Genomic DNA, 26356 nt, shown 5'->3' on the forward strand with positions numbered 1-26356 from the left:
GTTCCTGGAGCTGGAAAACTTCAGGAAACCAAGGGAGTGAATTAGCGGCTGAAGCGACCTTCCACAGCCAAAGCAGAGGTAGAGGCGGCGGAAGAGATCTCCTGCTGTCGAAACGGCCGGAGCGATCCCCCACGGCCAAAGCAGGAGTAGAGAAGATCTCCTGCGGGCGAAGCGCACATTGTGAAAACACCAGGAAGGGTCTCTATGGCAACGGCTAGAGCGGGGCTCACACAGCCAAGGCAATATCAGAGAGGGTACTATGGCAACGTGCTGAATAAAGAGGTGCACGCAAGAAGAGCACGAGCGGAGTCGGAGTGAGGTAAGGCAGTGTGAATAAGAATTCTGGTCAAGTCGCGTGCAGTAATTTAACAAAAATGGCAGTTGAGGCTCATGAAAAAAAAGTTGAGGCGTGTAGATAAGCTTTTCTGACTGAATAGCGGAGCAGCACACACCTGTGAGGCAATGGCCTGTGGGTACAGCACAGCAGTCTTGTTTTCTTCCTTATTTTTCTTTTCCTTTCGGAAGACAACGGGCTGTGAAAGACTGCCTCCAGCGAAGAGAAACAGCAGAAAAGTAACACCACTCCTGGTACCAAAATGTAGTAGCGGGTTAGTGATGAAGTAAAGAAGTCGGTGAACGACACTGACAGCAACAGGGGTCTTTTATTGTTTCTTTTAAGTTTAAGACAATAATAGGACCCACGGCACAGCAAGCACTGCGTACGAGGAAGTTCAGCCTAACAATGTCTACCTTCTCGTCATATAGTTCTACAATGGAATGGGAAGCGTAATAACAGCTTAAAGGGAAACAAACTACATAAGTAATAATTTACAAGAGTATATGGAATAAAAATGACGATACTACAACAACGTGTCCGAACGCAAAACAACTTCAAGAAACTAGAGGAGGTTTGTGCGTTCTTGATGAGCAAAGATAAATTTTAACTTTAAAAATAACTCCTCAAAGCTTACCCATCTTTATAATAACGGCGTATGAGAGTTACCGTTATTTGTGACAGTTGCCTCAAGTGAGTATTGTTCAAAGGCGTGTTTGTCCTCTTTTGCTGGCATTCTCCGATCTCTGACGTATGTTATAGAAGGAATCTTTCAACACAGGGATATGTCACCCCTTTTGACGCCTTGTTGCGTGCGTGAGGCCATTTTAAAGTCAGGCAGCATGACTGCTCTGATGCATTTTATTTACACAGCAATTTTTACAGGAGATTATTCTGGCATTAGGGATTCGTATCTCGCATTACAAATTGGCGGCAATTAAAAACGGAGTAAAAGGAAGATTAAGAATTGAAAAAGTGATCATATTCTAAGAAAAATTTATGGTGAGATTTACACAGAAGAAAATACATTTTACTTTCCCAGACAGAATGTACTTGTTAATTCTTAACATTTTTAGAATTTTCAGCAACTTACCTGCAAATAGCTAACTAATGCAAAACAACAGGTTACCATATTTAAAAAAATAATAATGGCACAAAATAACACAATATGCATTCCAGCAGCATTTCTGAATGAGCCTGGTAAACCTTCTATGCGCTGGAAAAATTGGTTGAGGTAATTCGAAAATCACTTAGTCGCAATTGATGTCAAGGCATGAGCCAGAAAGAAAGCAAGCCATTATGTTTGGTTTACTTGGAGCTGCAGGGCAAGATATTTTTGATAGTTTGCCTGAGTATGAGAGTCCACCAGGTCAGTTTATACATTTAAATGAATACCGGGAAGCTATAAAACTCATGGAAAAACAGTTTGGTGAGGAACCTATCATCATGGTAGGGAGAAATCGTTTCAGCAAGAGGCATCAACAGGAGAATGAGACCATTGAGGAGTATATTGCAAGCTTGGGAGTGTTGGCCACTAAATGTGAGTTTAATGGTCGACACATATATAAGAGACCAACTTGTTTTCCATTGTTTTTCGAAAAAGATCCAAGAGAGGTTGTTGCCGCTCAGAAATCCCACTCTTCAAGAAGTCATAGACATAGCTGAGGACATTGAGCGCTCGCTTGAATCGTCGAAAGTACTGTCAGCGGAAAGTGTGCATTCTTCTAGTGTATTTTCTTTACATGATAGAAGGAAGCCAGAAAGTAAATCTGAAAAAAACGTATAAAGTGGTTAGTTTAAATGAAAATACATTTATGGTTTGTTACAGGTCTGGTTCTAAAACTCACAAGGCTGATTACCAAGAATGTCCAGCCAAAGGTAAGAAGTGTGCCTAACGTTTCAAAATTGGACATTTTGCATCTGTTTGCAAGAAAACTAAAACAAAACAGTTTCAGAAACTCAAAGTAAACAATGTTGAAGAGTTTGTTGAAGAAATGTGTAATAATATTGTTTTGACTGTTGAAGAAAAGTCTGGCAGAATTAAAGTACCTCTTAGTTTTGTCAAAACAGGAGATTATGGCAGATTCAGGTTCCCCTATAACCATTATTTCTGACAAAACATCGAAGAATCTTGGCCAGACATTAAACGTTTACCGACTGGTATAAACCCTAAAGCTTTTGGGGAATTTGATATTGACATGTTTTGATACTTTGAAGATGTATTACTTTTTAAAGGAAGGTCAATTCATACCAAAATGTATGTGGCTGAAAGGAGTAGGAACATCGTTGGGTGGAAGGACTTAGTAAAGCTTGGTATCATTCGTAATCTGGGTGCGGCTGAGCCACTAGTTTTAGGTGACATAGAGGTCTCAAACAATCGAGAGGAGTCAGAACCAAAAACTATAGAAAATGTTTTAAAGAAGTATGAAGTTGTTTTTGAGGCACATATAGGTTGTGTAAATGGATTTGAACAGGCTTTAAAATTAAAAAAAGTAAGACCTGTACCACTCTCAGTCAGGGATGATTTAAAAAAGTTATTAGATAAGCTTGTAAAAGAGGAAGTCATAGAACCTACTAACTCTTCGGAATAGGTTTCGGCTTTTGTAATTATTAAAAAAAGGACTGGTGACATTCGGCTATGTGCTGTCTGGAGATCGTTAAACAAAAATATTATTGTTTACTGCCATCCTTTACCCATGATTCAGGAAATGTTGGCAGCAACCTCCGGTTCAAAATATTTTTCATTAGTAGATCTCAAGTCAGCCTATCATCAGATGAAATTATCGGAGGACTCAAAGGGTTATACAACTTTTGTGACTGCTTTTGGAGCGTTTAGATTCATAAAATTACCTTTTGGGCTTCCATCAGCCGCAAGTGTATTAAAAAAACATATGTATGTCATATTCAAAGATGTTAAAGGAGTTGAACAATTCTCTGGGGCAAGCATTTTGAGTTGGTGACAGACCACAAACCTTGGTTGTGGAAGAGGAAACGGAAGGGCATCATCTAGACTTCTAAGGTTTCTAGCTAAGTTACAGGAGTTTAACTTCCCTATCAAACATATTTCTGGTAAACAAAATATACGTGCATATTTTTTATCAAGGCTGCCTGTTTCAGTTTCAGAATCAGAAGTGATTGAAGATACCGAGTGTGTTGTTGCCTGTGTTTGTTATTCATGATTTAAAGGAACTATTTTCGAAGCAGATTAGATTAACTTGACAAAACAGGATGTTGTTATAAATAAAGTAATGGAATATGTCACTGGACAATGGCCACCCATTCGAAACTTGAGTAACACTTTGAAGCCATTTAATCAAGTTTCTGATGAATTGAGCATACACAGTGGATTGTTGTTTCTAAGAGATTTATTTATTCCTCCTCAGAAATGAAGGAAACGTTTGATACATTTGGCACATAAGGGACATCCTGGTTCAACTGCAACAAATAAACTTTTATAAGTGTATTACTGGTGGCCAGGTATAGATGCAGATGTAAATCCTCATGATGATTAATGTGCAGAATTTTTAAAGTCAGACAAACACTGGAAGCCAAGTGCAAGTCAAATGCGATTGGTTACCATATCAAAAATGTCGTTGTCTAAGATAGCAATAGATTTTGCGGGACCGTTCAACAAGGGCCTTCCTTAACCTACGGTTGGCCGCCGAGTGGTGCCCATCAAACCACTGGGACCGCCATGATTAGGCTGAAAAGGTTTTGACAAAAAATGTCTGATAACCTAACTTAAATTTTTGTGGGGAACTACAATAACGTCTTCACTTTTATCTGACAGATTATGGAACTGTCTAAGGTGTGTCTTCAGTAATGCGGCCAGGTATCCCCTGGTTCCTTTATATACCAAATAAGCCTGAGGCCATCAGTGGAGTGTTGGGCAATAGAAATTGATTCAACAGGGCAATTGATTCTGCTCACTGCAAGTGGCCCATAGCTAAAAGTGCATTAGGGTCCCCCATTTTGTCGTCACACCTGCCCCCTTAGAGAACCATACCAAACAGTTTCTTGTCCCAAAATAAAATTAATGACCGAGGCCCAACCATGTCCGCTGTAAGAGGTTGTGCATAATCGTCCCCTCTAAACATATCGACAAGATCCTGTGCAGCTATATATCTCATCAGTTTCTCGCTGTCACAATGCCACCCAGTTGATACCTTATTTAAGGACCCTTTGGCCTTTGAGTAGGCTGCCAACTTCACATTGAAATCCCTGCACACAAAAAAATACAGTTGGGATGTTGCAGCAGCTCCCAAGGACTGCAAGCCTGAAAGTAAATTGACTAAATGGGTAAAATGAACACACACAGAACGTAAGAAATCATTATTGTAAAAATTAATTAAATACAAATAAAAAGAAGAAAATGTATCCTGACTAAGTAAAACTAAAAATGCGGAGCTCCCAGAGTCAATGGCAGTCACTTCCACTTGCAGTCTAAAGTTAATCCAAATGGAAAGGTCTCCCTTGAGTGTGCCATGGGGAGAGGGAATGGCAGGGTAAGAATAGCAAAGCTCTCACAAAAGGGCAAAGACGTACCCCAGGCTTCCTGCATGGCACCAAAGTCAAACTTAGCAATGTAAGCAAGCCAGGCTGTGGCGGTGATTTTGTCTTTTAGACCTGCAATATTCCAGCTCAGTAGAGTAAAGGCGCTTGGTGTACTATTCCCCAAAGATCCCTCCTTTTAAAGTCAAAGTTTCCAGGTTATCAGCAGTAGAAGTGGCCTGTGTAGTACCGCCTGGAAATCAATCGGGCTGGAGATGGCTTCATATCAGTTTGCAGTGGGAATAAAAAATTGAGCTTCTTGGTTTGGGGTAGACACGAGCCGGCCCCACCTTTGACGGGGCTTGATGCGAGCAGGATGGCAAAGGTTGAGGATCGCTCACTATACTATTGGACCGAGTAGCTGGAGGTTCCAGATAGTGGACATTTCTCTGAGAGTATAATACAGTAGGTTTGTAGAAGTAATCTAATGGGACCAAGGTAATATTACTCTCCACTTTGGTGTGGCTTCTGGATCCAAACAGGAGACTGTGCACCAGAAACGGAGATCTAAAGTTTACTGTCACACAGTCTCCCGGTGTATCGACTAATCCCCACCCAATCCAACCACACCTCCCAGTCAGCAGAATATCTTTAGCAAAATGGAAAGGCAGCCCTCTGTTGTGCACAAGCCAATCTAAGATTTTGTTGTGCAACTCCTCATTAGATTCCTTCTGCCCGCTATGCAGAGGGGGGACCCCGATACAAACAATCTCATAGGGGCAGGCTGCCGGATAAAGACTAACTGCAAACTGGTTGGGAGAAAGAGATGCGTCACCATTCAAAAGCCCCCTCATGCGTAAATTACTTGTGGCAGCAACAGCTCCCTCTCTGTCCAGAGGGAAAACCTAGGAACTTGAATGTCCTCCAGCACCAGATCAGGTTGGCTAGCAAAGTTGAAACCGGTAGATGTCACTCCGGTCCTCACCGGGGGAATATGGATAGGAGTGGAAGGAATCACCTTTGAGGGCTGCGGAGCAGACGCCTGTGGGAACTCTCTGACACAAGAGATATGGTCATCAACTGTTGGGAAAAGCGAACTTGGTAATGTCGCAAGTTGGGATTCAGTGGATTCAAGACGGGAGATTAAAAGGCAAAGTTCAGGGTTCAACATTGCATTGAACCTCTGGAAACAACATTCCCTATAATTTCCAAGCATTGCGAGCTCAGATTTGGGGTTGCCACATCCCCTGCTGGGGGGTTTGATGAGATGGAAGAATCTCGAACCTCTGTCTCCGTAATCAGCAGGTAACCTGGCAGAGGTACTCTGGTAGTGTTAACCTTATGCTTGACGCAAGTACCCCTCTTGGTTTTCCTAATTAGTAAATGATTGGGACTATATATGTCACATGCTACCAAGGATTCTGAGCTGGTAACCTCAGTAGAAGCAGTGGAAATAGGGACGAGGGTGGCAGAATTGTGGGGCGTAGTCACGATGTGCACAGAAACAAAATCCGCCTAAGGAATACCAAGGGAAGCTTGTCCCAGATTCAATGAAAGCCTTCTCTCTGTAAGAGCAATTTCTGTACTGATGACTCTCATAGCTCTTTCCAGCAAACGATCAATGGAGGTGCATTTTGTAGAAGGGGTAGGGGCGGAATTACCCCCAGCAAGTTTCCTCTTGCCATAGCGGAGGAAGTGACTAAATTGCCTGAGAATCAAGTGAGAACAGGCATGATAGTCAAACAGCTTGGCAGACACAAACAATTTCCAATTGGAAGCTTAAAGGAAACCAAACTGTACCTTTCAAAGTGAAATGCAAAGCGGGGTGTCCCAGCATAGCCTCTTCCGGGCTCTGATGCGCATAGACAGGCCAGCTCTTCACCTGGGATTCCGACCAGTGCTATGAGGTGCCTGCGTGGTGCTGACTGGTGAGAAACCGCTCCTGCCGCAATGCAAGGCACTCCCCGGGGCTGCGGCTGCTCCAAAGAGTTCTATCATACAGTCACCTATTTCTACAAGGTTAAACATAATGACGTTCCAATAACATGTTAACATTGCAATACATATATTCATGCATCATCTAGTACTTCTTATTGTATAATTAGGCCTACATCAACATTCTGTAGCTAGGAAGTTTAGATTTCAAAACCACAAACCCAATAGTAATAACTTATTTGACCTGGTCCTTTATGAGTTCCCACATTCTGTTATAAGGACACCTTCTTCTTTGAGATCCTTTTTTTCTTAGAGCTTGATGGGTCTCTCCAGCTAAATGCACCAATGTCTTTCGGGTAAAGTTAACAATGCCATTGACATCACACCATGACTTCTCCCAATCTCAGATATACCTCTATGAGCAGAGCCTATTGCATCAACATATAATTTACTGACATCATATTATCTGCCTGGGGAATAATTCAAATGAAGTGAAGATGTCATAGGAAATGCAGATTTTCCTTACTTTTTAATCAAGAAAGTCCTGAGATTATTACAGAGATAAAGGCGAGTACTAAGCTTCTAATCCAGCTTTTATTGCAATAGCAGCCAGGAGTTTAATATTGACCTTGAGGAGAAGCACTGGAAGCATAGGGCCTAGAGAACCCATCATAAATAAATAAATATTAATAATAATATTTGCTTCTGTGTCCTTAAAAATATCATGACTTTCCTGATACTAAAGTTAGGAAAATCTGCATTTTATTGCTAGACCGCAGCGTCTTATTTTACTTTTTTAAAGCATGGCCACTACCACCGTGGAAGGATGAGCCACCTGTTAGCTAAAAAAAACACTTTAGAGGCCATGACACTCTGAGCCACGTTATAGGAAATATCCATACTAACTATGACCCTAATTTGCCTCACTCATCTAGCTAAAGTTGGGGAGGAAAGATGTTAGGTTTGAATGGTTCATGGAAACAAGTAAAGAGTTAAAGGCAGGGGAGGAGTCTGAGAGTAGCTTTAAGAGATTCATAATCTTTCAGATATAAAGCAACACAAAGTTGAGGTTGAAAATAAGTACGGGTAAAACATACCTACCTTGTTGGATTTTATGCATTGAGAAACCTGAAAACACACACCAGATGGAAATAATTGTCTGGCATTGCTAAGAAAAAGAGCCGTAACATCTTTTAGTATAATACTATTTTGAAAGAAATTAGGATAAATAGAACAGTAAGTTAGGCAGAAAGCATTTTCAAGGAAAAGGAAGAATTCTCCATCCATTCAATATGAACTTTCAAATGATTGAAACTTCCCACAACAAAGAATAGATTTTAGATTACTTCTGAGTCCACCTCTTTTTGAGAAGTGTACGTATTAAAGGATGTTCGCTTGTGGCTTTACCTACCATCCCATCCGAAAGTGGTCCAAAGAAATGGCTGGTCTATAACTATTAGTAAGTCTGTAGAAGAGGCCTATAGCTGCCAAATGACCTAGAAAGTTATGGTCAAAGTTGGCTTGGGAATAACAGCTTTTTCCAAGCACCAGCTACTCCAAGTTCTAGAGGCTGATTTATAAGGTTTAGATTTGCATGGATCTCTAGAACTTTGGATAAAGTCAAGATGTTTCTGCAAAAGACCTTAGATTGTCCAGACGGACCTGAAAGTTTCAAGGTCATCAGCTACAGGGTATGAGACAGAATTAGGTTGTGTTGCTTGCCGTCTCTATCGAGAAGGAAGGAAGGAAGGAAATGGAGCATTCAAATCTCTACATAGAGTTCTAGAAGGTGAAGGTACCAGATTTTGAGTTTTCTGAAAGACATCTATTGCAGCCAGTGTTCCCAAGTGACTATGAAAATGGACCAGACACTTGGAAATCTTTGTGAAAGATGGAGCTGCATACAGTTTGTCTTGTGAGCCGTTCTGAGGAAAAGCATTGCATGTATTTGCTTTCAGATCGGGTACCTAGCTGTAGAAATGATGAAGCAAGTGTTGTGGTGAAAGGCAAAGAGATCTAGGAATCATGGGCCCCAGAAAGAATCCAGACATTGAAAGACCGAAGGACAAAGATTCCTGTAGCTGTATTTTATGAAGCATTTAGAATGCTAGTGTACAATCCAGTTGGGGGTACTGGAATATATTTGCTGTCACAGATATGTTTTGTTGATGAAGCTAGATGTCCAATTAATCAAGCTAGTTCTGAATATTTCAAGCATCTAAGAGTTTGCCATGAGCATGGATCAGTTGTGAATGAATTGTTTTTTTATTGAGAAAAGAATGCAGAGTACAAAACCTCAGTCAATAAATTCATACATAATACATTATTAAGCAAATAATCACACACCGATTATTTTATTAATACCCCAGCAACTTCTGAAACACAAACGAAAAGAAAAAATTGAATTAAAAAAATTCTAAAGTTCATATAACCGCCCACCGTGTTGTGTCATGCCATGATGTCTAAAGATGTAGTAAAGTTAGGTATGAAAGTAACCAGTAATTGTAGGGCAACCAAAGGCAAGATTGTGGTTCCTCAAGAATACTATGGCCCTGATTAAGATGTTGGTCGGAGTTGCCTCCTACCGACATTGCTGCGGATGGGGAACCGACTGACCTCCGGTCGGTGGTTCAGACACTTCAATTAGGATGCGACCGCACCTGGTGCAGTCGCAAACATCCATTTTTCAATGGGAGCTTGTGCAACGGCTCTAAACCACCCACAGCACAAACTCCCTTTGAACATTTTAGTTTTTACATATCCCTGCACCGTGTGGAAGGCACCTCATGGTGCAGGTATGTGAAGGGGGCACCATAGGTGTCCCCCAGGGCCACATGCAGAGGGCCAGGGTGTCAGGAGGCCCTGCTAGGGACCACGAAAGACCCTTTCCATCAGCAGTTTCATGTCAGAAAGGCCGACATGGAACTGCCGTTGGAAAGTGCTATCATAATCCCGACGGCAGAAATGCCATCCTTTAGGGATTATGAGGCCTTTCGGACAGATTGATGGGCTCCTCGAGTCCATTGAAACTGAGTCGGAATCCCCGGCTGAAAAAACTCCGAACACCGTCATTGATATATCGTGGTCGGAGTTTAAACCTGCACTGTTGGTCGGAAAGCTTCCGACCGTGGTCGGAGGCTTTCCAACTGACACTGTAATTAGGCCCATTGTTTCTAGCCAATTAGACAATGGTATCTATCTAGTTCTTCGCCTGATCCTTGCCTTTTAACTTTATATTGATACAGACTCCCCTTGATATAATAAATAGACAGAAATCTTGATAGCCAATGATAATAAAAAGGAGATTTCATACTCCCCCACGCCACTGCAATGCATATAAGAGCGACTGCACATAAGCACCTCTGGTGAAGTGCAGCACTTTTGTGCATAAGGTAAAGATTTGAAGAGTTGTGGGCAGTGGTCTTTCTCTCTCTCTCTCTCTCTCTCTCTCTCTCTCTCTCCTGTAGAAATCAAAAATCCACTTCTCAGGGGTCTCACTAATACAAAGAAGTTGACACAGAAGCTGGAATATAAAATAACATCTTTATTAAACTCAAATGAGTGAGACTACATCACACAGAAGCCTTAGCAACTGAATGAGGCAGTCTGTTAGAATGATCTTACTTCACGTGTTATATACTCTTTATCCTGCCCCAGGCATGTATGGGAGTTGTACCAATTACATTCCTAAACAAATGGAAAATCTAGAGGGTCAGGAGGTGAGTAGTCTTTGGGGTTTTAGCAGGATATGGGCAAAACATTATAATTACATAGTTCACAAAGGTTAATCTGATTTAGATGGCACTGCGGGCATGGCATGATTACATGTACAGTATCCCAACCCAAAAGTTAATCATTAAGAATGTCCCAAATTCAACCTCCAAAAGCCAGACAAACCTATCATTGAAAGCATAACCCCTGTAATGAAGAAACATAAAAAGAAACAGTAACAGATGATGAACAAGATAAGGCATGTGCAAGAAAACTAAAAGTTAACGATGTCCTGAACATTGATTGGCAATCTCAGACAAAGATCGATCAGGGAAATTGGCTTTGCGAGGTCAGTTTCAGGTGAAGAGGTCAGTTTCTTACAGTTCATTTCAGAGTAAAAAAGAAACCTTAGTTAATGTATACATGAACTAAGAAGGCCAGGCCACTTTATTCGTCAGGCTACCCTCACAGGCCTACGTGAGGGCAACACAAAATGGTGGCACAGAAGAAAATTGAGTCAGACTCGAGAATTACAGAACCTCAGACCCTCCTTTTGCTATTACGTAGGCAATAACCATAACCTAAGACTCATGTTAATCTGAATCTAGGTCTATATTGATATTCATTAGGTCGTCAAGGTGTTGCTGTAACATCATTTTATTATTCTCTACTTCTCTCGGGACAGGTCTCCGAACACACATAGTGCCACAAAGACTCACTTCTGGTGGACCATTTTTGGGTGCTAGAGGCGGAGCCACTTAATTTTCCATGGCAATTCAGTCAAATGAGAACTTAATTAACTTTTACTTTATACAATTGCACTGGAATCGCTTGTGCAACTGTGCCCAAAGTCCGTTCAAAGCCTCTCTGGCAGGCTTCAATCGTCCATCAAATCTGCTTCCATTGTCTTCTTCCGCATTGAGCCTCTCGATTCAGGCCTCTTCATGAAAATAGTACTGCTTAGTTGGAGTGCCCTCCTGGCAAACACTCACATTTCACTCGAAAGTCTCAATGTCTCAAGGCAGTACACCAGTGTCTCTCCTCTGCGGCAGACACTACAAATAATGTGCTCTTCATTGGTCATGGGCACAGATCATCTCATGCAGACCCGGGTCTACATTCTCAGGCTCCAACACTCATTATTCAGTGTCGGAGGACACTCAGGCTGCTCTTTCATGGGCACCATAATGTAGTGCCTTTTGCCAATCTTGGATCCTCCGGTGCACTGCCCTTCCGTTAGAGCAAAGGAAAAGGGGGGGTGTGGCAAAAATTCAGGCCTAGGGGCTCAAGGGACTGCACACTGTCAGAGGTTACCAGCACATGACCGGTAGAAAACTGAAACCTCACACCAGCCCTGCCATCAACAACAGGGATCCTTCTCTTTCACTCTTTTGCACTGAAATTCTGGTTCTGTGATGTCCAATGCCGTCTGATGGAGCAAGTACGATGCTTTGGAGATACCGTTGATGGCGCGCTGGCGATCGCTAACCAGCCTTGCTACTTTCTGGGTGTTGGGACTGTAGGGCCAAGACCTCTGTCTTTCATCTGTGTCACTGATGGGAATTAGGCTTAAATCAGTGTTCTGCAGGTTATTATGACTTGATACCGCAGACCCTAGTGACGTAGGAAATGTGACACAGTTGTTAGTTTCCTTCAATTTAGTACAAAAACAGTTCATTGTATTTAACAAGGGGACTGCAAGCAGGTGGCCTGCAATCTTCAAAGGAGTGGCCATACGCCATGGGACTATTGTGATCTAAAATACACTTTCATTCTCATAGAATACAAAGACAAAGGCAGTAGGCAAAACAGTGCCTCTAGCCTCTTCAATTGGGTTTCCATGTGAGAGCATATCCTCTACCATCTAAGGGTAGCTAGCTACATGGGAATTCTATATGAATGGATGTGCTACATGGTGACATCGTCTACTGGGGTAAACATTTTTTCCTCAACGATTAAGTCTAAGTGTTCCTAAATTCCTTATCTAGAACACCTCAAAAGAGAAAGCACATAATACAGATTATCAGGGACATGAAGATACCTCCCTTTATTAATTGTGCATCAGGTGCACTATGCAATACAAAGGCTAATGATCAAAATGTGGAAACAAAAATACAAGAACTAGGGAGTCCTGGTATTTCCATGATTTAGAACACATCTGATCCCATCGAAAATTAAACAAGCAGGAACAAAAGGGTAAAAAAATCCAATTAAAATAGTCATTGAAAATTTGTCATGTTCATAAAAATAAATGTACGGTATCTCCTATTGAGGTGGAAAACTTGTCTTATTATAGTATTGAGTCAGTTAACCAGTCCATCACTACCCTGACAGACAGACTGGAAAACATCGAAATAGGCCTAAAGAAAATTCTTGAAAACCAGTCTGGTCATACAAAAGGGAATTATACATAATATGGGGGTCCCTGGTACATTTCTGCAGTCTGGAAGTGTGAACTTGAACAATACACCAATAATAATAAATGGGCTGACTGGTGAAAGGAATACGGAAAAGGGAAATGTAACTAGGACACAGCTAAAATCCCCAATAACTAGGCACAATGCGACATCAATCAGGGGAGAAGCGGCAAAAGAAAAATCTATAGGAAGAACACGAAATTACTCGGGTGATAGTCAAGTTTGTGACAGAATACCAAGGGTATTGGTGATACACAAAAGTCAAAATAGTACACACATTTTAACTCTACCGCTGACCGCTACACCATATACGGTAATCTCAGCTAATGTTCCAGTTCCTTTTTCAGGGAAAAATGAAACCTGGTTTCCTTTAAGGAACAAAGCCATACACTACTTAGGAAGCAGAACAAAACTGACTAATGTAATATAGAAATTAGGTCACCATGTACAAGAGTCACAGATCTATTATTTATCCTTACGTCCAATCAGGATACATAAATCTAGGGCTGCTTGTTCCTTAAGGGAAGGGGGCAGTAACGTGACTAACTGCAGGTGACACACTTTGATCCTGTATAACTCTTTTCATTTTCCTTCAGTACCATTATAGCCAAATAGACATGCACTGGTGAAGTGCTGTCTGTCTTGTTCACAGCATGAAAATATCATATCTGTGAAATTTAGTATCAGAGCAAATTCACCCAACTGTTGTGCAGCGATATGCATCGTCATGAAGATCCCTTCACAACACAGGGGAACTTGTAATAGTATCAAATGCAGCAACATAAAACAAAAACATACATAAAATAAAAAAACACAATGTCAAGCCATCAGATATACGTGCTGTATACCAAGCACAAAAAGCATAGACAAATTACAATAGCACATGTAAATAAGCGGTGACGCTCACACTTCATGCAGCCCAAAACCCAATATTCGGGCCTGCTTAATTTGTCAGGCTTAAAATTAAAAGTACACTTTCTTTTACTTTCCTCACCCTCCTTTTGACAACTAGTCACCAGTTAGTGGTGATCAGCTGTCAAATACAACTTACTGTGTCTCTTCTGACACACAGGACCAGCAGGAACAATTCATAGAAGGACAAAATGCAAAAACGTGAAAAACACACAAACATTTTTTCTTCAAAGGAGTCATACAAAAACTCATCTTGTTTCAACATACTGCTAACCCCCACCTTACTGACCTCAAGGTCAAAATCTGCCTCTCCTCAGCCCTCTCTCTCTCTTCACCCTGAAGCTGTCAAAGACAAAAAGCCTTCCTAACTCTTTCTAACTTGCAATAACCAACCCTATCCAAAACCACATACCATATATATTACTCCCTTTAGGGTCCACAATCCACTCCTATTCCCAGACTCAAAAACATCTACTGTGAATAATTCACAGAACACAACAACACAACATACCAGCTTTAGAACAAATGCTTGTTACCACCCTATGCAATGGTACTCATTTCATCAACCTTAAATGGATGAACGTCTCAGTAGGTCCAGCTAGAGTTAAAACCTTCAACCCTGATATTAAACTCAAACCTCTGCACCGGGCACATTGGCTCACTGAGCCACTAAAAGCAACCCCAAATGAGAACAACCTGCAAATTTGTATTATACCTAAATGTATGCATTTACTGAAGCCTAAGGCACTTTAAAAGCTACTCTAAATGAAAAAAAGGCTGCCTAAATAGTGCCCTTACCCAATTTCGACTTTGCCACCTGGGGCACTTAAAAATAAATATCCTATAATTGTTCTACATATTAATCATCCTCAGAATGTTCTTTACAGATTCCAGAGATTGGACATTAGACATCTCTCATGTAAATCCTTGGAAAAATGAATTTTTTGCGCCTGCGCCAAGTGAAATTCCATATGCAAATGTCCTCATTATGCAGTACAACACAACTTAAATTACATTATAATGCTAGGAGGTCACAGTATGAGTATTAAGCTTTATAAATAGTAAAAAATTAATTTAGAAGCACTTATTTTTAAAAATTATTTTTCATAATTAATAATTGTTTTTCATAAACCCAATCATTTTTGATAATTCCACATATAGAAGCAAGCTGCATCTCTTGCCTATCATTTTTAGACGTATTCATTTATAAGCCTAAGCACAGAAGTCTAACTTGAAACATGACACATTTTTGCACCACTTTTTTTTTTTTTTAAAAAGGACAATTATTATTTAGCAACAGAACCAAGAATATGCTTACAAAAATGCTTAAAGAGAGGAAACCCTTAATTGAAATGTCGTCCTGTAATACAAAATGATGAACCTTAGTTTTGGAACCTTTTTAAAACAACATTCTGAAATGCAAAGATTCACCCGTGTTTAACTGAGGGCGAAGTCCTGGCTGAGTAAATATTCCTATTTATTTAGCTTGTCTCTCAGTGTTGTAACATGAGCACGGTGGCAGTCTTTTTCAAACTAAGACATATCAATGCGTGTTCTATATTGTGCGTTTGAGTTCAGCAAAAATTTACTTCAGCTGAAGTGTTTGCCTGTTAATATCTAATACAATGTATGTAAGTAAAAAATACTATAAGTTTGTTTTTCTACAAAACAAACAATTTCGTTTTTGAGGCCTTTTTATTCCTAGTGAATGTGAATTTTAATTTCATTTTTTAAGCATTTAGACATTTTGCTTAATCGACTGAAAACATCAAGAAAAACCACAAACAAACATTTGAGCTCATTTCAGACATAAACAGAAAGGGGTCAAACACTCAGGACACACAATACGGCGCGCTTTAGCCATTCATTTCATAAATAGCGCCATCGCTATTTACTTACAGAAGTTGCACTAATAGGAAAACCACATAGACATTTAAACACACATTTAACCCACAGAACAACACTTAGGACTGAAACAAAGGACAGCCCACAGACTGTACTGAAACAAAACCATTTGTAAATACTAGTTGTAAGTCATATTTACAAGAAACGCTTCTCAATAGTGTTCCAAAAGACTGCAAAAACAGCCCCACAGACCTTTATTTCCAAGAAGCCAAGATACACTCAATTCACTAGCTTTGGCTGGCAGAACACCCAAAAAAATCGCCCTGCATATCTCCATTCATAAAATTGCACAGAACAGAGGATCCTTGTATGTATTATGTCCATATTTTAATTCCCTGGGGATACAGAATCACCAAGGAAGAAATATGTTTTTATACCTAAACCTATTTAGATATTCCCTCAAGGGAGCCGGCTTATTTAATTCACATCTCACTATGGTACCTCCAAGAAAAAGCAACACATTCTTCAATATGAGCTTTGAAAACAGGCATGCCAAAAATACTGCAGAATATGCAATATTATAATCAAAGTAGTGCTTAAGGTACTCTTCGTACGTTGCACCGTTCAACAAAACCAGATAGAGAAAAATCTCCTCATTACCTGCCTACACAAATTGCAATTTGCATATACAAACCTATACAAATCCAAAGTTGGCCAACACAAATTCCAAAATTCCAAAGCTATACCAAACAAAAGGTTGTCCAAATTCTAACTGCCAAGTTCTAAATGACCTAACGGTCTTTTTTTTAAATACTCGCGCCAAAAAGGTTTTCAGTCAGGAGTGACATCATGTGGAGGATCAAAATCAGGAAGATCAGAAATATACTGGGCTGCAGAGACAAAGAATCCCCAGAACCTCCGTGCACAGAGTACCTCCTTAGTAGAGTCATGTCCTATCCTCCTCAGTAGATTTCTGTCTTCTGACAAGATCACTCCCTCAGATAGCCACTTCTCTGATGAGGCCCGCGTTGGCCGCGCCATTTGTAGAAATCAAAAATCCACTTCTCAGTGTTCTCACTAATACAAAGAAGTTGACACAGAAGCTGGAATATAAAATAACCTCTTTATTAAACTCAAATGAGTGAGACTACATCACACAGAAGCCTTAGCAACTGAATGAGGCAGTCTGTTAGAATGGTCTTACTTCACGTGTTATATACTCTTTATCCTGCCCCAGGCATGTTAGGGAGTTGTACCAATTACATTCCTAAACAAATGGAACATCTGGAGGGTCAGTAGGTGAGTAGCCTTTGGGGTTTTAGCAGGATATATGTAAAACATTATAATTACATAGTTCACAAAGGTTAATCTGATTTAGATGGCACTGCAGGGCATGGCATGATTACATGTACAGTATCCCAACCCAAAAGTTAATCATTAAGAATGTCCCAAATTCAACCTCCAAAAGCCGGACAAACCTATAATTGAAAGCATAACCCATGTAATGAAGAAACATAAAAAGAAACAGTAACAGATGATGAACAAGATAAGGCATGTGTAAGGAAACTAAAAGTTAGCGATGTCCTGAACATTGATTGGCAATCTCAGACAAAGATCGATCAGGGAAATTGGCTTTGCGAGGTCAGTTTCAGGTGAAGAGGTCAGTTTCTTACAGTTCATTTCAGAGTCAAAAAGAAACCTTAGTTAATGTATACATGAACTAAGAAGGCCAGGCCACTTTATTCGTCAGGCTACCTTCACAGGCCTACGTGAGGGCAACACAAAATGGTGGCACAGAAAAAAAGTCAGACTCGAGAATTACAGAACCTCACTCCCTATCTCCCCCTTTCTCCCCTTTCTCTCTCCGCTGCAGGGCTGAAAAGAAACGTATTTGATCAAAGGGAAAAATATCCCCAATTTTTCAGATACCTACTTTCTCCCAGACTGCACAGTATTTACTGTGAAAAACAGATTGAAAAAGGGGAGAATGCCAAAACTAGGTGTAATACCTGTATCAAGCTATACCCAGTTTAGTCCTGGTCAGATTTTGCAGGCTGCCTCGATTGTGTTAAATCTAAAAAAAATTAAATATCTAGATTCTAATATGTTTAACAAACATCCTCTATCCTCTTTACTGAGAGTGGATTCATAAATAATTGGTAGCCTCTCTAGGCCGAATCATTGCCGCACTGAACAGTGATGACAAAAGCTATGCGTTGCAGCACTGATGCACAGTAATTATATTTTTAATTCAGCACTACCCAGCTACCTCTTTCTAATGGCATCACTAAATATTTTAGGGCTCTTTTTACCTTCTTATATTTCCCTATGAAGTTATTACAGATAGCACCCAGCTTTTTGAACCATGTCCATCCTATAGCTAAAGGAATTGCCCTGAATAAATATAAAATCTTTGGTATTACCAACATTTTATTTACATTACACTGCACAATAATTGTTAAATATGATTATATAGCTGTGTCAGATTTTTCTTCATTTTAGTCAGTAAAGGATCACAATTTAATGAGATTAAATTTTCCATTGTAGCCGTAATGTTAACTCCTTAGTGAGCAGCACTATCCTTCTTTCGATTGTCTTAAAGGCAAACTTTATCTCTACGGTATTTTTGAAGCAAGGCCCTTACCCAAACCTACTGAGAACCTCCTAAATGTACAACCAAGTGACCTGATCAAATGCCTTTTCTGCATCAAGCAGGATGATTGCCAAAGGAGTACCCTTACCTCAGATATGGCAAATACTGTATTTACCCACCTTATATGATTCATTGTAGTCTGATCTGGAACAAAACCGACTTACAATGGAAAGACTAATTTGGCAGTGACCCTAGTCATACACATCGCCATGAACGTTGAATATATTTTAGCAGTGCCCTTAATTAGCAAGATGGCTCATGCTCTAATGGAGGCTTGCCTTTTTTCAGAAAAAAAACATTGTTTATAGTTTCCCTAGAGTCAAGGAAGGAAAGCCCCAATTGAGCATCTATGTAGGTTGTGGCCCTATCGTCAGAAAAAAGATGCTATAAACTCTAAGGGGATCCAATCTGGGCCAGCTGCTTTCACATGTACCAAAGAGCCTAGCACCACTTTCGAAACCTTTTGTAAAAGGGAAAATGAACTCCTCACGTTCACCCTTATTGCACTCCTAGTTTCTTCTAAATACTGTTTATTCACGTCCAAGGGGGGGACCAAATCTTTCTGATATAGAGCCTGATACAATTGCTCAAACACAGTGATAATAACATCTGGGATGTTTACTGTCTGCACATGCCTGTCCTAAACAACATTAATAGCATTCTGAACTATTTTCTGCCGTGTTCTTGAGACCAACACCCTTCCAATACTGTATCCATAGCTTTCAGCTCTGTGTAATTGGTGCTCCTCTGCAATCCTCCTAGCATAAAATCAATTAAAACCCAGCTTTGTGACTGTAGTCTTTTGAAGGATTTCATGTTCCTCTTGCCCTCCCGTAATTATTCTGCTATGATTCAATTCCAACCTGGATAATTTGTTATGCTACTTAATTTTACTGACCTGAGCTTTTTATCATTTCACACCTATTGCCCCTTTTCTGGCTCTCTCCCACCACCCCTCCCTGTCTCCTCTTCCTCCAGGAGCCCCCTTCAAACCCCAGTCCCCCTCCACCCATGTGAAAAGGCTAAACCTGCAATAGGTGATCTGTGTGATAAAGTGTGTGCCCTCCGTCTCACCCCTCACCTTCGAGTGAGACTGATGACTGTGCTTCTTACTAACAAGAAGTCAACATATTTTATAAACCCTGAACAACTCCCCCCAATGTCACTACCAGTTAATGTATCAGCGTAAACTGTCCAAATATTCTTTTGCATTAACCTATGAGTTGAAGGTTAGAGTCCGTTGAAAATCACTTTAAGCTTTACCGAGTTGAACAGAAAGATTTGAGTCCCCTTGTCCTGAAAGAGTTTTATTGTCTGGTGCAGTCTCCATTGTTTCTCTACTCTCAGATGGCAAAAGTCTGGTCTCACAAAGAAAGAGTGGTCATCTGCACTCCAAAGATTGCTTGCCTAAGGAGTTATTTGACAAAAACAGATATAAAGGCTCTGGGCTTAGAATTGGCAGGTGCTTCTCCCTAGATTGATTGCTTCAATATGAAAGGAAACCTTTGTGCATGTTGAATCTTGTGCTTTCAGTTCCATCCTGTAAACTCTGGAGCCTTGAACGAGTTAAACACAAATCTGCTGATATTTTCACCCTCCACACCTTCCACTATCCCTACAACCCTTAAATTATGCCACCTTTGGCAGTTCTCAAAATCCCCCAGATTCCATTGTATGTCTACAAGTTGATTGTTGTGTGCCATAGTCTGTTCCCTCTCAGAGACAAATCAGAATCTAATTGGCCGCAATTATCAGCTGGAGTCTTCACCCGATGTGCCATTGTGACTTAATAGATTGCCTCTAAAATGGACCCATCCTTCTATTAACTCCGGGGCAGGAGGAGAACTAACTGTATTACTGAAAATGTGCATTAGGGTAAGCTGAGTGATAGAATAATCTCATTTTAACTCGTTCCTCAAAATTCCCTTCCTGGATGTTGTTAATGGAAGTCGCTGCGCAGTGAACTCAAGTATTTCCATTCCCACTTCTTGATCCAAGACCTTCCGGAGATATGTTTAGGCTTAGCCCAAGAAAGCAAGAGTAGAGACATAGGGCCAGATGTACAAAGCACTTGTTAAAATGCTGGTTGCAATTTGTGACCAGTGTTTTTGCATTCTGTTTGGTATTTTGCGAACCAACCTATTGTTATTGGTGGAGGTGTGGGTAAGAAGGCTGTGGTGTCCATCGGTGCAGCGCCCGACAAAAAAGAGCAATAATAAAAGTGATGTAGTTAGTATATCAATATTAAGAAAGGTGATGCAGTAATGAAATAAAAATGAAAGCAATCACTTATCTTGCCTGTGAACAATGGAGCTCTATTATAAACCCCTGCCAACCGAAATTGTGAAACCTTTGCCCGCTCCTGTCCAGCCATCAACAGATGAGAACAGCTGCTCATGTGCCCAGGCATATGCTGCTTAAATAGAGAATGAGCCATGGAATCACTTGGATACCAACATCTTAACAGCCAGCAAATAACAGTTGGGAAGTGGAATCCAAAAACTCGACCTGGAGTTTATCATGTCTAACAAAACCAGGATGACCTGACACTGCCTGTAGGCACAATTAAAGAGCCGCTCACCATTCTGCGCTGTTTCACTCCAAGACAACCTAAACACGTACCCTGTATTTTTAGGAAACGCTCAGCAGATGCCATGGGCAATAACCAATCAGAGAGGCACACTTAACCATAAAGCACAGCTCCATGTATTCTAGATGGGCCTATATCGTGGTAGCTATCCCACCAGAGCAAACGTGATGCTCCTAGTCTTGTTTTACACATTGCTGTAGATTGCCCTAAGAAATACATATCCACCTACTTAGCGTGAAGATTTGTTTAACCATAAAGGAGTCTATTCATTTTGCGCACTGGAAGGTACCTTTATAGCTATACATTGAAGATCTCGCCAGGCATTCACCTCACAACTCCAGTATAGTGCGTCCTCAATAGACATGCCTTGTAAAGTCCATGTTAGGGCCACCAACAATCCACACATTCCCAGTTCCATCACATATTGGTAAGAGATATAAAGGCAAACATGGTTAAATGCCCTTTTCGCCTCCTCTTGATCTGGCACCATATTCAACCAGAGGAGTGAAATGTTGCACAGTTCATTTTAATGCAAAAACAACAATTGATGGACAGAATGCAGAACAATGTCATACGTTCACCCAGTACAGAGATCTGGGCCTAAATCTATCGTTTTTTTGCTCATCATACCATTCCAGTTTGAACCCAGCCATATGCAAATCAGTCTTGACCCTGTGCCCAATGGGAACAGTCCAGCCCGAACTGCCAGGCCAGGTCCTCCCTGGACTGGAAACAAGCATCCTAGGACCAGTTTCGGTGTTTCACCCCTCATCAGCCAGAATGGCTTGACTCCTGTGGCATGGAGAGCATGGAACCTACGTCTGGGCATACCCGTCCCACAGCGTGACAAATGCAAAAACAACAATTGATGGAGAGAATGCAGAACAATGTCATACATTCACCCCTGTACAGTTTTCTTGCTCACCATGCCATTCCAGTTCGAACCCAGCCGTATGCAAATCAGTCTTGACCCTTTGCCCAATGGGAACAATCCAGCCCGAACTGCCATGCCAGGTCCTCCCTGGACTGGAAACAAGCATTGTAGGACTGGCTTCGGGGTTTCACCCCTCATCAGCCAGGATAGCTTGACTCCAGTGCCACGGAGAGCACAGGACCCTCGTCTGGGCATACCCGTCCCACTCGGGGTGACAAATGCAAAAACAATTGATGGACAGAATGCAGAACAATGTCATACACAACCCTCTCTCCAGCCTCCTAAATGGCGTTCCACCCTCAACTAAGATTCCGCAACAGGAATGTAGGAGGCTCTCCTAGAGACTAATTTCACCCTTCTCCGGTCGAGTATCGCTGAAATATCTGCTGTGACGTCCCTCCCTTCAAACATGCTAAGAGGGTGTCCGAGGAGATACGTACACACGCCTGGTGCCGAATTAGGTGCACTGTGATGCCACTGACCTCCGTTCTAACCAGCAATCAACGCCCTCGACCCTCACCTCGAAGTGCCTGCGGACCCCACTGGGGGATTGCACCGCATTGTAAAATCTTGTTTACCCACTCTGCTTATAAGATACGGTTGCGGCAGAGTGGGTAGGGCACTCGACCCCGACCTGCAGTGTCCCCCGAGATCCAGAGCGGACGCGCTTCAGAGGCGGTGAGTAGGGGAGCGGAAAATAGCCTCCAGTGTTCCCATTGGGGGTTTAGATGTCATGCTGGCGCCTAAGTTAATCCCCTATAAAAACGTTGCTAATACTTTTAAATTGGGATTCGCTGAGCCTGGTAATTCCACCGAAGAGGGATGAAGTCTGATAAGATGAAGCGTTCCCAACGTATTATCCGTACAAAAGGCATAGCAGAACATGAACCACAGAACTAGAGGCAAGCCCAGCTGCAGAGTGTCCGGGATCAACAGACTCAACTTGCCTGACCTTAAGATGGCAGTCAAAGCCATATCTTTTCCTATCTTGCCATCCTCGTCGTCCCCATTCTCCCGTTTCTGGACTCGAGACCTTCGGATACTTCGTGAACTTCATCCTAACTCGGCGGAGCCCGAGCAACATGGCCGATTTCAGGTGGGGCTGCATCGACAGCTATAAGGGGGTTTGGCTCCGGCTCGCCGCTATGGCCGTCACCTACCCAGCCGGACTTCGGACATATGTCTTGAACCTTTACTCAAGTTATTAAAAGGGTGTCGAGCTCAAGGATTTGCTTGGTGAACGCATAATTCCCATTGCTGTAATCTTTCACTGTAGTGAGGGAAATTTTGGCTTGTTCACTTCCATGTTTGATGGGGAAGAGGAAGGCACAAACGTGGTCTAGTATATCCACAAGATCCTAATGCATTTTAAAATCCTGAAAATTCATTGATTGGTTTAATATTCGTCTTTTCAAGGGCAAGTGCACATTAATTTCCAGTTTTGTCTGCCTTTGAGCAAGCCTTCACATCTCCACCTCCACTGCCTGAAGCCTATGCATGACCTATTGTCTTGAAGGACAAGAAAAAAATGTGTTTGGTTTAATCACCAGCTATTTATTTTGCTTTTATCTGCAAAGTAAATTGAAAGGCTTTTCCTCATTGTGGATACCAGCCCTAAAGCTCTTTGTGCAATCTTAAGGCAGGAACAAAGCAATAGGTGTCCCATTGCATTTGTTAGCCAAGCCCTGTCGAAGACAGAACATGGATACTCCTAATCCTAACGGAAGTGCTGGCAATTAAGTAGGACTGCATCCACTTCCACATGTACCTTTATGGACACCATTTGTATGTCATCACTGACCACAAGCCCCTCTTTGCATACACTGCACTGTATGCACTTCCATGAATTGACAATTGAACCGTCCAACTACAGAAATATAGATCTACTTTGTCCTATAAACATGACTTCAGCAACCTGGCACCTCAACACCCTTGCTTAGGATACACCCGCAAACTCCTTACAAGCAGCGGGTGTGAAAGAAAATGTCACCTATTTAATTCAAGCGGAGTACCCAAAGCATAATCGCACTAAGATATGGATCTGAAGAAATCTGAGGATAAATGCCTCCAGAAAGCAAACGAGGGCGCACAGGGAACTTCTTAGAAAACATTCTATCAGATTCCCATGACAGAGATGTGTGCCAAATCTACCTCCAAGTTCTATGGAGAGTGCACAGTGAAATCAGCAGCTCCGATAACCGAGTGCTTCTAAGGGGAGATAGGATCATCATCATCATCCCTCCGTCGCTACAACACAATGGTTAGGATAATGAGCGACATCTCAACCCTGATCTGTGGGGTGTGCCTTGGTTAGGTCTGTAAGCCACCGGTGAGAATGTGCAGTGTCAAAACTACTGTACACTGGAGTTCCCTTTGGGAATGTCACTGCAGAAAGCGTTCTGACTGCGATGAGGTGTGTTCCCACCACTGCTTCAAGGTCTGAGGACAATCCGTCCCTTCGAGAAGACCCAAGCCCAGAGACTATGGTACCTGGAGATCCTGAGCATTTGCCCTCCGATCCAGCTACCACTTCGGGAGGACCACCTGTCCTATTAGCAACAGGGGAGGGTCATGCACCGCAGCCGCTGCAGCTGCCACCACAGTGTATGAAGACTGATTGGTGGCAGTTTAATGCATTTAGTCTGTGGGGCTCAGTAGTTGATGTTATCCCTGCAACCTGAGTCCATTAAGCAACTACTCACTGTGAATATTGGTACTCATAAATGTTTTTCCTGATTGCCATCACCTCTGCGCGCCAATTGAGTGTACTGCAGATGCTCTTGGTGCAACCACCATACACCACCTTCTTTCCAGTCAAATTTATGCTGTGGACCTGGATAGCCTTTTGTGGCATTGTGGCCAGTCCCCCACTCTCCCAAAAATGTTTTCTTCCGCTTCATCCTTCAAGAAAAGGAGGAGAGGCTGCATCCACTCAAGTCTAAAAGGGCTTTGAGCTTCTACATTGATCACTCAAAAAAGCATTGTTTGGATGATAAGCTTTTAGTGGGATTATGCTGAGTATAAAAAGGCAAGGCTGTGCAGAAAAGGATCTTGCCCCAGGTGGGTAGTAAATTGCATTAAAATCTGACATGCTGGCTAAGAAGGAAACCTCAGAGAGCTTGCAAGTTCATTCAACCAGGGACACTGTCATTGTGACAACATTGGAGGCTGAGGTACCAGTTCTGGGTGTCTGTCAGACTGAGATGAGGGCATTAGTGTGGATGTTCACTAAACACCAATGCCTTGGCTGCCAGGTCAGGCTAAGTGGTCATTAGATCGCTTGGTCCTGCAAGACTTCCTCATTTGAGTCCACTCCTCAGACCCTCCTCCTTTTCGGAAGTGCTGCTGTGGAATCTCTTCTAAAGTGAGGAATCTGTGGTTATAAGTATCCATCAGAAGAACATATTAATTATTCTGTAGCACTCTTTCTAGTAAATACTCCATCTAACAGCAGATTCTTCACTGCCCTCCCATTTCCTCGTTCCATGAAGTGGACTTGTGAACAGAATCAAGATCGATTTTTGAAACACTGTCATCTGCAATTGGTTCTAACTGTGCTGCATGTGTGGGCACAGAAGGAGAAAGAAGGAAAAACTGAAGTCAGCATGCAGGGGTGGTGCTTTTATGCAGCTGTGCTCTGTTACTTTACAGTGGGGCGGAGTCATGGTGCCACCTCTGGATCCATGGTGCCTGGGGATAGTCTAAAGGTTAAGAATCTGCAGTTAGGCTGATTATAGAGGGAGTGCTACTGAAGTTAAGTAACTTGTTCTTTTCAACACTCTCTGAACTGTATCTCCTGTAGACTTGAAAGGCTCTTCTAGGACTGAGTCCTAGAATTCCTAGCAATTCCTTTGAGTCCTTACATGTCAATACTGCGGTTAAGAGCCAAGATTTCTAATTGAAAAATATTTTTTCATTACCGTGAATTGGTCTAGACACCCTTCTGCAGTTGCTACAGTTAATGTATTTAATAAAATTATGAGTTCCCAGTTTAAATCGCAGCGTTGGCATGCGCGTTCGTTGCAAGACAAGCCTGTATTCAGTACGACTGACTTACGGTACTCAGAGCCGTTACCGGATAATGCATGAATATGGCCAGCAGGTGGTGGTATTGCACCGTGCATTTAATATTTTGATGAGAAGCGGCGTTGAGGGACGTACACAGCGTGGTGCTTTGCCCTTTCATAGACGCTTCCGGTATCAAAGGGGAGCTCCAATTGAGTTAGTCCGTATTAAGAATCGCGCCATCGACCAGTCACCCCGCAGCGACGGCTCCATTTCTAGGGTGTAATCTCCCCCAGCACGCCCGCGGCCTTGAAGAATAATAACAACCCCCCCTCCCTCCACACTTCAGTTTCCAGGTAGCTTGTTTTCTATTAAAAATGCCCTCTTCAAATGGCATTAAATTTGCATAAGGCATGCATTTTACTGCTAAAATATGATGGCGCACAAAAACGTGGAGATTTGGTTTCTGTACGTATTTATTCCATAAGTAAAGTGTCTTGGTTTGTTTTGATCCTTTTAAATGATTGTT

General features: G+C 41.8%; 1 protein-coding gene across 2 annotated transcripts in view; it reads left to right on the plus strand.

The window, feature by feature from the left end:
* Positions 1-26356, plus strand: part of DMAC2L (distal membrane arm assembly component 2 like) — a 126486-nt gene that overhangs the window by 16219 nt on the left and 83911 nt on the right. Inside the window, exon 2 of one of the 2 annotated variants that reach the window (XM_086937296.1) lies at positions 2163-2212. The exons of the other annotated variant lie outside the window; for it this stretch is intronic. Coding sequence (XP_086793422.1) covers positions 2199-2212 — 14 coding nt within the window. The 5' untranslated portion in view covers positions 2163-2198. The remainder of the gene's footprint in view (positions 1-2162; positions 2213-26356) is intronic. 2 annotated transcript variants of the gene reach the window in all.

This window comes from Lissotriton vulgaris, chromosome 9 (assembly GCF_964263255.1).
Source record: "Lissotriton vulgaris chromosome 9, aLisVul1.2, whole genome shotgun sequence".
Taxonomy (NCBI): domain Eukaryota; kingdom Metazoa; phylum Chordata; class Amphibia; order Caudata; family Salamandridae; genus Lissotriton; species Lissotriton vulgaris.